The 13,913-nt window shown below is 32.7% G+C and overlaps 1 protein-coding gene across 1 annotated transcript; it reads right to left on the reverse strand.

Moving 5' to 3' along the window:
• Positions 1-2,740: 2,740 nt before the first annotated feature.
• LOC129799475 (cilia- and flagella-associated protein 58-like) lies at positions 2,741-13,893 on the reverse strand. Its single transcript, XM_055843373.1, has 10 exons — positions 13,679-13,893; positions 13,247-13,602; positions 9,718-9,895; positions 9,335-9,649; positions 8,813-9,263; positions 8,034-8,707; positions 5,029-5,177; positions 4,789-4,927; positions 4,572-4,715; positions 2,741-3,341 (listed from the first exon to the last, which is right to left on the reverse strand). The coding sequence occupies exons 1-10, from the start codon at positions 13,805-13,807 to the stop codon at positions 3,228-3,230; spliced, it is 2,649 nt and encodes an 882-aa protein (XP_055699348.1). The 5' UTR covers positions 13,808-13,893; the 3' UTR covers positions 2,741-3,227.
• Positions 13,894-13,913: the final 20 nt, after the last annotated feature.

The following is a 13,913-nucleotide window of genomic DNA, read 5'->3' on the forward strand; positions in this document are numbered from 1 at the left end:
AGATGATAAATAGCTTGCCAAGTTTCTAAACAATCCTTCTGAAAAGAGAGTAACAAGAAAAGTCAATTAGTATTGAAAATATGGCACTTCAAACTTAGGATATTGATGCTTATATGCAGACTGTCCAAAATTATAAGCACTTCCCCTAATAGTGACTTTAACATGATACAAAAAAACATTAAAAATAGTTTTTTTCAGTACTATTTAGATTCAACTAGAAAATAATTAAATTTAATTTAAATTACATTATGATAATAATTCAAAGCTTAATTCAATTCAAAGATGCCCCACTTCCCCCTATCTTCGGAAATATTTCGAATTGGATTCTGAAATTTCAATGGTATATTAGGTGAGATTCTTAACAATTAGGTGAGATTCTTAACAATCTCACCTACTATAATCCTAACAAAATTTCATGTCGTCCGATCGACCTCAAATTTGGCCAAAATGTGTTTCAGCACTTCCTGATCACGAATATATATGTGGCAAATTTACGTTCCCGGCCGGCCGGCCGGCCGGCCGCTCTTTGGAGCTTAATAGCTCCTAAACTAAAAAAGATATCGACTTGCGGTTTTCGGCAAAGGTTATATATCGGGTGAAAATTGCAACTTGGTGCATTGACCCCCCACCCCCCACCCCTCCTTCCGCCATTTTGAAGACCACCCTTTTTTTGTTTTCTCAATAGCTCCGCCCCTATGGCATTCAGCGGACTCAAATTTTAGTATGTTATAGCTGGGCCTTAGAGCTTTCCATCAATACCAAACTTAAGGTCCCCCGACCCCCCTGACCCGAGCTATAAGGGTCCAAAAAAAATTTCTTAAAATGGCCATAACTCCGGTTCTAATTGTCAGAATTTAAAAAGTGAGGGCTTTTTGGAAAGCTCTCGTGAAATGCCACTTCCCCTTCTAACATCGCAAGTTCATAAAACCACCGCTAGGGGCGCTTTTTTTAAAAAGAAAATTTTTAAATCTTAAAAGTTAAATAACTCAAAAATTCCATTGTGCATCGGGCTGAAAATTTAGTATGTTGTAGCCGTTGATTATACCTATCAAACAAAAAAAACCTTAAGTCGATCCATAACCCCTGACCCGAGCTATAAGGGGTCAAAGTTCGAACATTGACCGGCCTCTATCTCCGGTTCTAATTAACATAGCGACCTAAATTTTACCTTTTTGGTTTCGTCTCGATGAGCACTTTCAGATGGAAGTTCAAAAAGTCACCACAGGTGGCGCTGTGATAGCGTCAAAATTCATCGAAATTCAAAGTCACTTTTCTCAAAAACGGCATTGTGCAAGTTAATGAAATTTTAGTATGTTGTAGTCCAGTCTAGGACGTTTCCAAAATAGTGCGTATGCGCGCTGTGGTTTCAATAGAACCGGAGATATGAGGGGTCAAAGTTCACGAAATTCAAAAAATCATATCTCCGGTTCTATGTGACCGATTTTGATGAATGAGGGCTTAAACGAAAGATCTCACCAAATGCTACAACTTTCTAGAATATTTGAACTTCGTGGGACCAACACCAGGGGCGCCACAGTCGAAAAACCAATTTCAATATCACATAACCTCAATTATCTCGACTGTCGCTGAACCGATTTTGATGATTACTTCAACATAATTGTAGAGCACATTTGTCTCTACATTTCGTCCATACATCATTTTCCGCTCAGACTACGCTATCACTCCGATTTTGCCGTTTAAGTGTGAAAAAATTGATTTTTCCCATAATAACGCTTTGAAATCACTCAGATGCCAATTTGACTGCCTCTACTCCACCAAGACACTTAAAATAGGGGTTTAAATGGAAAGTCCCGCAAAATACAACAATTCTTTGATATAGTTGAAGTTCAACAAATGACTACTTGGGGAACTCTGGATGAAAAAACGAGTTAAGAAACAAAAAACCTCGCTTATCTTGACTTCTGAGTAATCGATGAGATCATGTTCTATGGGAAAATTATAGAGAACATTCTGGTCTACATTTCACCCATATATCACTTTTCTGTCAGTTCATCCAAATCCTTGACATTTTGGTTCAAATACAAAACTTGTATAATTTCACGAATTTGGTTCAAGATAACTGAATGGCGTCTCCCTACTTCAGCTCTAAATCGAATTTGCATGCACTCCGAGTTAGCTCACGTTAAGAATCTCACCTACATAAGCCGGTTAGGATTATCTGTCCCTTTTTAGATAGTTTATCTATCTATTTAAACAATAAAAAATGATCTACTTTTGACATCGTAATTCAGGTTCTCCCTTAAGAACTTTCTAAGCTCCTTTTTAACAATTATGAAATTAAACGGTTTTCCTAGGGTTACTATTAGCAGTTGATTACCCTCCCAACCCAACGTTCTTATGCCAAAAAGTCTCACTGAAAGGTGTGAAGAAGGGAAGCCTTCGAAAAAATTCAGCACTTATTTAAGACAAATAACTGAAGTTTTTGATGACTTTACGACAATATTGAATAATAATGAATAACATTGGTTGTGAAGTCGATGACGGGGCATCTTTGAACCAAATGGGGATTACAGTGCGAATCGAATACAGTGCGTGGTTGTGTTATAGAAAGTAAAATCTCTGAATTCTGCACAGAGAGTTGAAAAATGATTGTGTGCCTCACTATATGTATAACATAAAATAACGTATAGTGTAAATATAAATTGTGCAAACTGTCGTTTTCACTTGAGGCCGCCTCACTCTCATGAGATGCCGAGTGTACGACTAAGAAACTGGTTGTTCCATGGAGCATTTTTACAAGCTGGTCTTAAGATAAAAAAAAAATCTTAATTGCGCAATATATCGCTAAAATATCTTTTATTCTTACATGGCTTTGGGTATGTTTATTAATCCAATAAATTTTTTTTCTCAGATTTACTAATTCACATACTAACACTCAAATATAGGACTATAGCATTTGAGGATTATAAAGAAATTGAAAGCCTTTTTCCATTGTTATGGATATTCTAAATCATATTTCGTCTTCTCATAGTATTTTAAACGTTTCTGTTGTACCTTCTACTTTGATGGAAAAATATGTTCAGTGCCGCGAGCAAAGTGTATGTCCAGTGTCTTGCGCAATTATTTGCACAGAAATCCACCGATGAAGCATTTAAATTTAATATGGGTCAAATAATAAACTCTCTATTTCTTGGTATTTTACAATTATCTGCAACCAAGTACTACACCGTAATATTTCTCCAGATGATGATTGTTAGTGGTAGCAATTACACAATTTTGTAGCCAGCTCCCATTGATCTGTTGCACGACATTGTTGATGGCATCATCTGAATTTGTTGCACAAGTCTCTGAGTTTCTAGCAACTTTAACTTTTCTTTCTTCTGCGTTTGTGAACCATCATGAAAAGAAAATGGGAAATTTTATTATTCTCACAATTACGATACATTTGATGCACTGTTTTTTCTGCAACACCTTAGTACAAAATCTAATTGTAGAAGACAGTTAAGTGAGATGCAAAAAATACGATCGCTTGTGTGTTAAAACGCATATTACAGTTATTAATTAGTTCTCTAACATAAAGTATAAATTATTGCATTTGATTGAAAAACATTTCCTTTTGTATAAAATGTTAATTGAGATTGTGGAAAAATACATCATTCAATTGTTATAGAGGTTTTATTGATGGAAAGCTATAGGGATTATTTTATTTCAGAAAAATAAATATAGGAAACTTGTGTCGTATTAACGAATTAGCACATATGCAGGTATTGAGTTCAAATTATATAAAATTTATAAATTAACCAAGAAAGTATGAGTTATAATATAATAAGTGTATTAATATAATAGTATAAAGTATAAGTATTATTTTATCAATATTACTATATCTTAATTTTACTGGCTTTGCAATGGTATCTTGCAGCAGATATCGTTAAACCTGTTAAATCTGTAGGGGGAAGTGGGGCACCTTTGAAATTGGGATTTTTCATTTATTTTTGGAAACAGCCAGAAACCAAATGATCAGTAAAAAAATAATTTAGTAGAATATCAAAATTAAATAAAATCATATAACAAAGTGGATCTAATTAATATGCCTTGATAATTAAAATGAAACTCTTTATTTCTCTTTGCCAGAATTTGTAATGAGAATTTCATTGCTTTTAAAACTCTAAATTGTACACTGATCAAATTTGATATTTTGCTGATAAAATAATTTTTTACTGCTCACAGTGCCATAATGTGAAAGCTAGAGGATGTACGTTGAATATTGCTGTGTTTCAAAATTTTATTAAACGGAAAATTATCAGTTTTATTTTATTGTACGACTTGTGTTATAAAAGAAATGTATTTGAGATTTCAGTAAGAATGAGTGAAATATTGTTCTCGTTATCTCACTTATTCTTATAGACTATTTGAAAAAGAAAATGTTTAGAAAACAAGAATAATTGTGTTCAGGGAATCTTTCATATTCTGATTAAATTAAAATTTTCAATTCAAAATTAAGGTACGAAGTGTGTAATTTAGTAATTGGCAATATATTCTATTAATTTTTTTCTTAGATAAGTTAATGTTCTGACTTGCAATTAAAAAAGATAAACAACTTGTTTTCTTACTTGTTTTGAAGCTTCTTTCCTAGCTTCTACTAACGACTGCTTTACTTCTTCCAAGTTTGTCGTATGGCTTTTGATGTCTACATCCTTAACTTTTAATTCTGCTACTACTGACTTGAGCTCTTTGGTTCTTAACATAAGTGCGCGCTAAAATGGTAAAATATTACAAGTTAAATTAGGAAAGAGACCACGATAGCAATATGAATGCGGTAATCGTGACCTGTGTTGAATTGAGTCTCTCTTTGATACGATGACTGGGAAGCTTAAGCAATACCTTCCTTAGTTTAAATGTCTCTTGGTGGGCTTCCTGAAGTGCATTTTCTCTGTGCGTAGCGTCGATTGTTTGCTTTAAAACTCGTCTGCAAAGATTACCAATTGAATATTCATATGAATCACTTTTTAAGTGAACATGTTCTCCCTCCCTCTGGAGTACGTAACAAGCAACTTTTGCTTTTCTCACCTCTGCAATGCTTGGATCTTTTCAATCAACTCCATCTTGTCTGGATCTCGTCCACCTAATTCACGCCAACGATGAATATTCATTGGGGTTGTCATCTCGTCCTCAAGAGCTTTTGCCTTTACACGTTCTTGTGCTAAAATTCGGTGCAACTGAAATTTTATTTTTCACAAGTTCTATTATATTTATGTACAGTCATCATGAGTAGATTTGTTTCAATATTGAAAAACAATTTTTTGTTCTTCATGTAACTGGCACGTGTATGATGAATTAAGAGCAATAAAACAAGCTTATGGCTCTGTGAACCTCTAATGGGCTAGACTTCAAAACCTGTATTAGATGTTAAACAAGAGAATAATTACATCTAAGAGGCTGAAAGATAGGTCGTTTACACTATTTTTTGATTGAATTTGAGGCTCATGTGCCCAGAGAATTAGAAAATATTTCAGGATGATTGATTGCAAATCAAGCTTTGACTATTCTATATAAAAAGGTTTGTAATATGATATGTTTAAGTAAGATAAATATTTATATTGCAAAAATTCAAATTTTCAGAGATGGTAATTATCAAGAATATTACAAGACTAGCACAATAAGTATAGTATGTAAATTTCTCGATCACATAAAAAATTGTCATCTATTTAGAGAACAATATACCAATAATTGGAAAATCGATTTCACGCAATTTTTCAAATATTTATAGCGTTTAGAAACTAGTTTTTTTTTTATAATATAGAAGAACACACATATTAATATAACATAAAATTGATTATCCTAATTAAAAAGTGCTGTAAGTGGAATATTTAAAACTTGAATATGTTACAATATGACATCACTAATGCAAACACATTCAAAAACTTTAATTCTTTTGCTCTATTACAAAAAAGAATATAGATGTATCCATTGATTGCGTTAAGGGGGAAGCTTGAATTACGAGGTCAAAAGTAGTTTATTTTTAATGTTTAAATCAATTAATAAATTATCTAAGAATATACAATAAAAATTTCAGAAGCCAATTCTAACTATTTCCGAAGATATAGGGATGAAATTAAAGACATAAATCACACATTTAAAAACGTTCATTGACTTGCATTAAAGAACAAGTCGATGCTTCCATTCCATACTATTTATTCTATTTCAGAATAATAACTTTTCAAGAGAGCCATGTGAAGGCTCCACAGGTCATTTGATATTGCCTGTGTATTTTTTTTTTTTTTGAAAAAATGGAATATATCGTTACCCGGATGTCGGATGACCACCAAATTTTCCTCAGTTGTAGATCTCGGTTCCAAGAACAACATATCTCTCGGAGTAATAAAAAGCTAAGTCGAATTAGCATATATGGAATAAAGCCGTCGAAGTGTGATAGCACCGCAAAGATTTTCTAAAGCATTTGTATGCATCCAATATTATTAAGTATGCGGTAAATTTTATGCTATTTACTAAAATGTGGGATAATTTTTAAAAATTATTTTGCTTTTTTTTTGAAAGAGACCAACGGGTTTCAACCTTAAAAAATAGCACACCTTGGACACAAGGGATCTTCTAAGTCTAGGTATCAAAGCCCGCGATTGTTCAATCTTGTCTAATACAATCAGCTCAGTATCTATATTGTTTATAAGTGAAACAAATCGTAGAATGTAAGAATATAGGAATTAATAAAAAAAACTTCATAAATCTCTTTTATATCAATTAGAATAACAGAGGGAAAAACGTAGAGTGTCAAAACAGCTCGAGCATTCCGCATATTGTCTTTCCCAATTAGATTTGTCCTGTAACTATTTGTAATTGTTTTATTCTGGTTTATAAAAGTATCTAAAAACTCCTGAAACATAGTATGGAAATATAAATTATTTTTTTTATAGAAAAAGAAAAAAAAAGAATTATGCTTGAATTTTCAACTGAATGGGAAGAAATATTAAGAAAAAAAGCAAACAAAGAATATAAAAATGTGTAATTTTCCGTATCTCTCTCTGAATTGTAGTTTTCAAAGTTTTCTTTTAACCCTTTAAGGACGATTGGAACACCGGTGTCCCATAAGGAAAATAATTTTTACTGACTACCTGAAGTTAATTTTTTCTTATGTTTGTATGTAATTACAAAGTAGAAGGTTGGAGGAATCTAGAATATTTTTTGCAAGTCTCCAGCAAATTTTAAGCTTAAAGATGACTAATTTTTAAATTCTCATATTGATAAATGATTTTAATTATTTTTTATACTTTCATTTTTTTTTAAGCAAAATCGTTTTGTAAAAAGAAACTACAATATTACTCATACATAATATTTTTCATTATCATTAGTATTTTCAGAAAAATTACTTAAATTTTTGGGCTATTTTTGTCCCTATCGCTCGTAGAGGTAAAAAATGCATCGAATCAGAATCTGTTGGATTTTCTAAAGTCAGATGTTAGACGTTTCATTGATTTTGTTTATCGGTTGAATTTTTATTGTTGATTTTCGGTCCGTGAAAAGTGCCTAGTCGTTAAAGGGTTAAGGCTATGGGGGTTATAATATTATTGGTATGTGGTTTAAAGCGATATTGTCAAATATTCAATAATATTCAGAATGCAACACACTCGAATTGCCTTAGTATAGGGTAAAGTGATATAATTTGGAATTAGTGTTACAAGTTAGACAATTCTCCGGTACAAGTTGGGCATGTCTTTTTTTCTTGATAAATACAGTACAAAATTTGTTTTTAAGCACAAGGAACCAAATTATAAAGCATTAAAAATATACAAATAAAAATGAAGTATACTAAATTTATCAAGACAAAAAGCCCTGTCCAAATTGTACCACTTTACCCTAGTTGGACTTTCAATCCCAGTCTTTTGGAGATAAAATTAATTATTTGGTATAGGTGAGTTGAGTACCAATGTAACTAACTGACACGTTTAGTTTTTAGCAAGGGTATAATATTTTAAACCACAATTATTCCTCAAACCCTGCATATTTATATATCTAGGTAAAATTATGCTTATGATCGTTTTTTTTTTTGTTTTAATTACCTGGAGAACTTCCTGACGCATATCTGTTGTATTAGATAGACCTCTGGAAAGCAGCTTAACCTGTGATCTTAAACCACTAATTTCCACCTTCAGGAGTTTAATATCATCAAGACGTCGAGCATATTGAGCTTCACTACGATCCAGTGCTAGTTGCAAATCTTGAAGCTTTTCGTTGACTAAAGCAATTTCTTCAGTTCGTGCAATGAGTTGACCAGCAATAAGATCCTTTTCACTAACAGCCATTTCTAATTGTTTCTGCAGCTTCTGCACTTTTGCATCACAATCAACAACAGTTTTTCGCATTCGCTCAATTTGCAAATGTTTTTCCTTCATCTCAGATTTTATATGCTGAAGAGTAGTTAATGTGCTTTGTATTTCCGATTTGAGAGCCACTTTCTCCTTTTCGGCCCTATCGAGATTTTTGTGAAGTTTAGTCTGATCAGCTTCGCGCGCCATGAGCTCTTCTTTTGCCTGTTCCGCCTGTTTCGTAACTGTCCTCAGACGCTTTTTGAGATCATCACGTTCTTCTGAACACGCTTGGACGACTGTTTGTAGGCTCGATCGCTCCGAGCGAGCCGTTTCGTACAATTGCTGCATATGAGATATTTTATTCTCATATTCATTTATTTTTTCTTTCAACTCTGACACTTGATTAACTTTCTTTTGGATTTCCTCTAAAAATTCATAGTAATTTGTAATTTTCTTTTGTAAAAAAAAATCTTTTATATTATATTGTAATAATAAAAAAAACATTTATTATACATATTTTTATCTCATACCTCTAAAACGCTCCTCCTTTGCTACCCAAAGAGTAAGTTCTTCTGCATTTTTGTCCCTTTCCTTTCCTGCTTTTCTTATGGCTTCTTTGTTCTTTTGAATAACGATCAAATGTTCTTTAATATCCTGTTCGAGTGTTTTAGTCTCTTGATCATGAAGTAAAATCTTCTCATTCAGTTCTCCGATCACCCTGTTAGCCTTTATTAGATCTTTTCTCCCCAAATCACGCTCGCGGGTTAAGTTATCTATTTGTGATTTGGTTTTATCGTGTGTCTTCTTCAGCAAATCAAATTCTTTCTCCAAATTTTCTATAATTTTCTTTAGTTTCAGTATCTCTTGGTCTGATATCACCTTTGTAACGCCAGCTGACATAATTTTTCTCATGAGCAATTCTTTTGATTTTACCAATTTTGCTGTTTCCACACGGAATTTATTGTTTTCATCTTCCTTCAACTGGAAAATATTTCACCATTGTGTCACAATTTTTTAATCAAGTAAAAAACAAAGATGCATTCATTTCAAACCTTGAGAATGTTTCCTTTTACACTGAGATCATGGGACAACTTATCACGCACGTGAACGATGTTGTCGTACTCACCGGAGAGTTTAGCGATTTTCATGGATTGAACTGTGTTTTGGGTCGACAACCTCTCCACATTGGATTTGATGGCAGCCATTTGAAGATTGTGCTGCAAAGTGGTTTTGTGGATGGCGTTGAATTTGGTCTTGAAGACTCTTGCCTCTTCCGCATACTGATCACGCTCCGCAGCCACTTCTTGCAATTCAATCTTCATATTCTCCAGCAACCGCTTCTCTTTGAATGCCTCACTTGAAGTCTCCTGCATTAAATGTCAGACATAAATTTTATTATGGGTATCTCTAGATTCTTTACAAGTTCATTTGTTACATCCAATAATTTGTATAGGTCCTTATTCTTATTTTCAAATTCTGTGATCTTTTTCTCCAGTTCTTCTGCATAATTCTTCTGACCCTGCAATTTTGCTCCGAGCTCTTCTACTTCGCTGCTAAGTCTGTCTCGTTCCCTAAGGATGCCTTCCTTGTGTTTTGCCATTGATGTTCCTAATCTGAAGGAGAAAATTAACATTTAATTGTGGAAATTATTCCAAATAATATTACTATATTTTCTGTGATGTTTTCTAGTAAAAATTAAGCTCAAAATAATTAAATTTTTAATCCCGTAGAGGGCAGTGGAGCACCTTTGAATTGAGGCACTTTTAAAATTAGGATTTCTCCTCCGGAGGATTTGAGGCTTATCATAAGTCAATTTAGCTTCGCAATTTGTTAGTCGAGCTGAATTATATCATGCACTGAGAGAAATCCGAAAAAGTTAAAATAACATTCCGGAAATGTTTATTTTACCCTGCAGTATTGATCCGAAATCGGTGTAAATATTGCCCTTTTTAGGTGTATTAGGGGTTAAAACTACCCTTTTTCATGTTAATTTTACCCTTAAAAAGGTGTAAATTCAACATTAAGAAATGTTGATATATTTTTACACCTAAAAAGTGTTAAAATTATGAGGAAAAAAAGTTAATGGCACCCCCGTTTTTTTCTCAGTGTGGTAAAGTCCAGTTCGATTTAAAATAGGAGAAAACATTTTGAATCCAGAGGTAACCCAATTCAAATTTCCCCCACTTCCCCTAAGAAAAAAACTCTCAATTTTAAAGTTGCCCCATTTCAGAGGTGCCCCACTTCGCCCTAAAATATGTTAATTCTATTTCGTTCTCTGATAGGTTAAAGCTTTTGATCTTTTGAAGCTTTCATAGCATGAGCTAACTGGGATCGTGTTGAGAATAAAATATTTTATGGGACCAAGTATGAGATTAAAGATTAAACATTTAATTACATGTGAACAAAGCTTAATGCATTGTCCATAATACGAACTATAATATGTGGTTATAATGATAATGGTGTACTTGCATAAGATGACAAAATTTCAACATTTCACATTTTTCAATTTCAGAGAGCTCACAACGTTTACTTTTTAAGAAGTTGAAATAAGGGAAGAGCACCAGCGATCGGCGGTGTTCCTCGGATCGTCAGGATATTACTATACTGTTGCACCAATTCTAATAAATTTTGAAACATTATTATCCACTTTTTACAATTAAAATCTCATAAGAATGCAGTGCATTAACTCAGATTTAATTTATAAAACTAATTTTTCATGAGACATCTGATTAAATTCACTAATATCCGAGGTACAGAGTACATACTTGTAGTTACATCTATTTTTTTTTAATTTATTGAAAAAAATTACAATTCAAATTCACAAATACAGTGGCGACAAGATAAATAAGCACACCTTCAGCGATTTTCCTATTTTGATCTTTTATGATACAATATCAATCTTTATACCTAATCATGCTTTATTTTTTAGAAAATATAATGTTTATTATAAATAAAAATGATAATTATTTAACATCTGTATCTCTTGGAACCAAGTATTTTTGTCATTTTATGAGTTTAGGTATAATTCGTGTGGACAATTTAAATAGCACACTTTCATTTTCTCTGAAAATATTACTTGAAATTTACTTTTATTTTATAATTCATTATATTTCAGTATTTTTTATCATTTATAAGCATTAATGCCACAAATTTTCGTAAAATAAAGTTATGAAAACTAAAAAGTCATGTAAATAAAGCATTTTGTGCGGATTTACAGGCTTTACGTAAAAGAGTTTCGGATAACTAAGAATTTTTTTTGTGAATTATATTGTTCAAGGAAGATAACCATCATTTCAATAATTTTTTATGATCAAACTTATAAATCACGCAAAAACTCGAAAATTTCGAGAAAGACTTACGATTTCTAGAGAAGATTCTGCCATTGCTCTTATAGTAAAACTGAATTTATTTGCCGCTGTTACGAAAATAAAGGAACAAATTGAACAAAAGTTGAAAAAGTAACTGATGTGACCATTACTGAAAGCCAATTATGTAAAAATACCCGGTTTAGAAGTGTTGCCAGACGTACAGAGTTAGTATCCAAACGAAACCATACCTGTTGTTTGATTTTTGTTAAAGAGCATATGTAGAAGGACCTGTAATTCTGGAATACTATTCTTTGAACAGATGTATTCCTGTTTAATATAACAGGTTATGACATAACAGAATATTAGATGTCCAAAAAGTCAAGAATTTTGTCCTTGATACATAATTAGAAAGTAAAACTTAGCGGTGGTAATTTTACAGTACGGGGTTACATTTTGCGAAATGGCATATGGTCTGTATATGGAATATCAGGCAATATAAACCAATTTGTTTACAAGGATATCTTTGGATAAAACATGTACTTCAACATCAAAAAGAATTTGCTTTTGGTTTTTAAATTTTAACCAAGCCAATGATCCTAAACACACTGCCAAAAGTTTTTAAAACTGATTCAATCAGAACAAAATTGACTTTCGGGAATGGCCAGGACGGTCTAAAGACCTCAATCCTGTTGAATTTGAAGGAAAAGGTTGAACACGAGATAAATCTCGCGAATGTGACTAATTTGGAATAGTTTTAAGTAGATATCCACATTACATGAAATACAATCACATTAGAATAGTGTCAAATTCTGATTTCCTTAATGATCGTTCGTTGTCAAGCGCTCATTTTTTCCAAAAGTTACTTAACTAATTACTAATTAATCCAAATTTAATTTTCAAATAGAATTCGTAAGTTGTTAATTGCAGCAGAAGTCGGAAACTATCACTTATAGGGTGTGCTATTTATAGTGTCCTCTTAATATATGCCATTTCAAGAATTTTTTTTTCAATTCAATTTTGAAGTTTATTTCATGCCTAAAGGATACAATGTTTCCTAAGTATAAGGCTATATATATAACTTACAAAAGTTTATTTATTTTTTGTTTTTGTGACGTGAGTTGCAACCGATCCTAGCCTAGCAGAATGACGACGTTCAAAAAAATTCATTGAGTAATTTCTTAATCTCTTTAACAGTTTCGTTTTTTAAATTTGATTTTAGTGTTTGTGGTAAATTATTTTATTTTTTATTATTTTATTTTATTATTTTGATCGTACTAAATTTCTTGATAGAACTTTCAGGTTTTTTCTTCATATTCAAAATGTATTGATATACAAGTTCATTTATTATTATTACTTTCATAATTTAAAAACATAATTTTTCGAAAAATAAAGCATATATTACAGTGTCCGAAACTGTGCTATTTATCTTGTCGCCACTGTATATGTAGATAATGGTGCGCTACTATACCGATTAGCATACACAAAACTACCAAATAGTATTTTAAGGGGTTATATTTTCAATTAAATATTGACCATGCCTCTTAATAATATTCCGATCCGGGGTGCTCTTCCCTTATCTTTATGTTTTTCGGTTCTTAAGTTTTAAAATTGAAATGTAGTTAAATTGACTGAAAGTATTCAACCATGAAGACTTACTCTTGTCCTTCCTTAGTATCTGAATATTTTTCTGCATCTTTCTGGAGTTGCTCAAATTTATCCAGCATCACGTACATTTGCTTTTGAGCCTCTTGTTCTCTTGCTTGAGCTGCATCTGTCTGACTCCATGCTGATTCTATTTCATCTCTGAGTTGTGCAATTTTCTCTTGATCCTCCTGAGAGAGTTTCATTACTTCTGTAATACGCTCCTGACATCGCACCATGTCCATCTGAAGGTCTTCATTCTTGTGTTGTTCTTCCAGCAGTAACTTCCTCAATCCCTGGCATACGATAAAAATCCGCTGGAATTCATCCGCCCACACGAATTGCTGTTCATTTTGGAGGGTCTGAATGAGCTGGAATGCAAGAGTAAGTCCAATTAGACATTCTCATGGTTTTTTTTTGATTGAGTACAACGACCATGAGACGAACCTCGTTGGCCCGGGTACAGATTTCATTGTAATACTCATCCGATATTGTATCAGGAAGTGGAGTTTCCTCTTCAGTTGCTGATTCAGCTTGGGCATGAGAGTCCTCCCCACTTTCCGGTTCTTGTTCCATGATTTTCGAACTTTTCGAACAACTCAATTCAATAGGTAAGATATGGAGCAAAAATTGTGAAAGTCAATAGGAATCAAACAATCCATAGTGCCCTCCTAGCAACACC

Source organism: Phlebotomus papatasi, chromosome 1, assembly GCF_024763615.1.
Source record: "Phlebotomus papatasi isolate M1 chromosome 1, Ppap_2.1, whole genome shotgun sequence".
Taxonomy (NCBI): Eukaryota; Metazoa; Arthropoda; class Insecta; order Diptera; family Psychodidae; genus Phlebotomus; species Phlebotomus papatasi.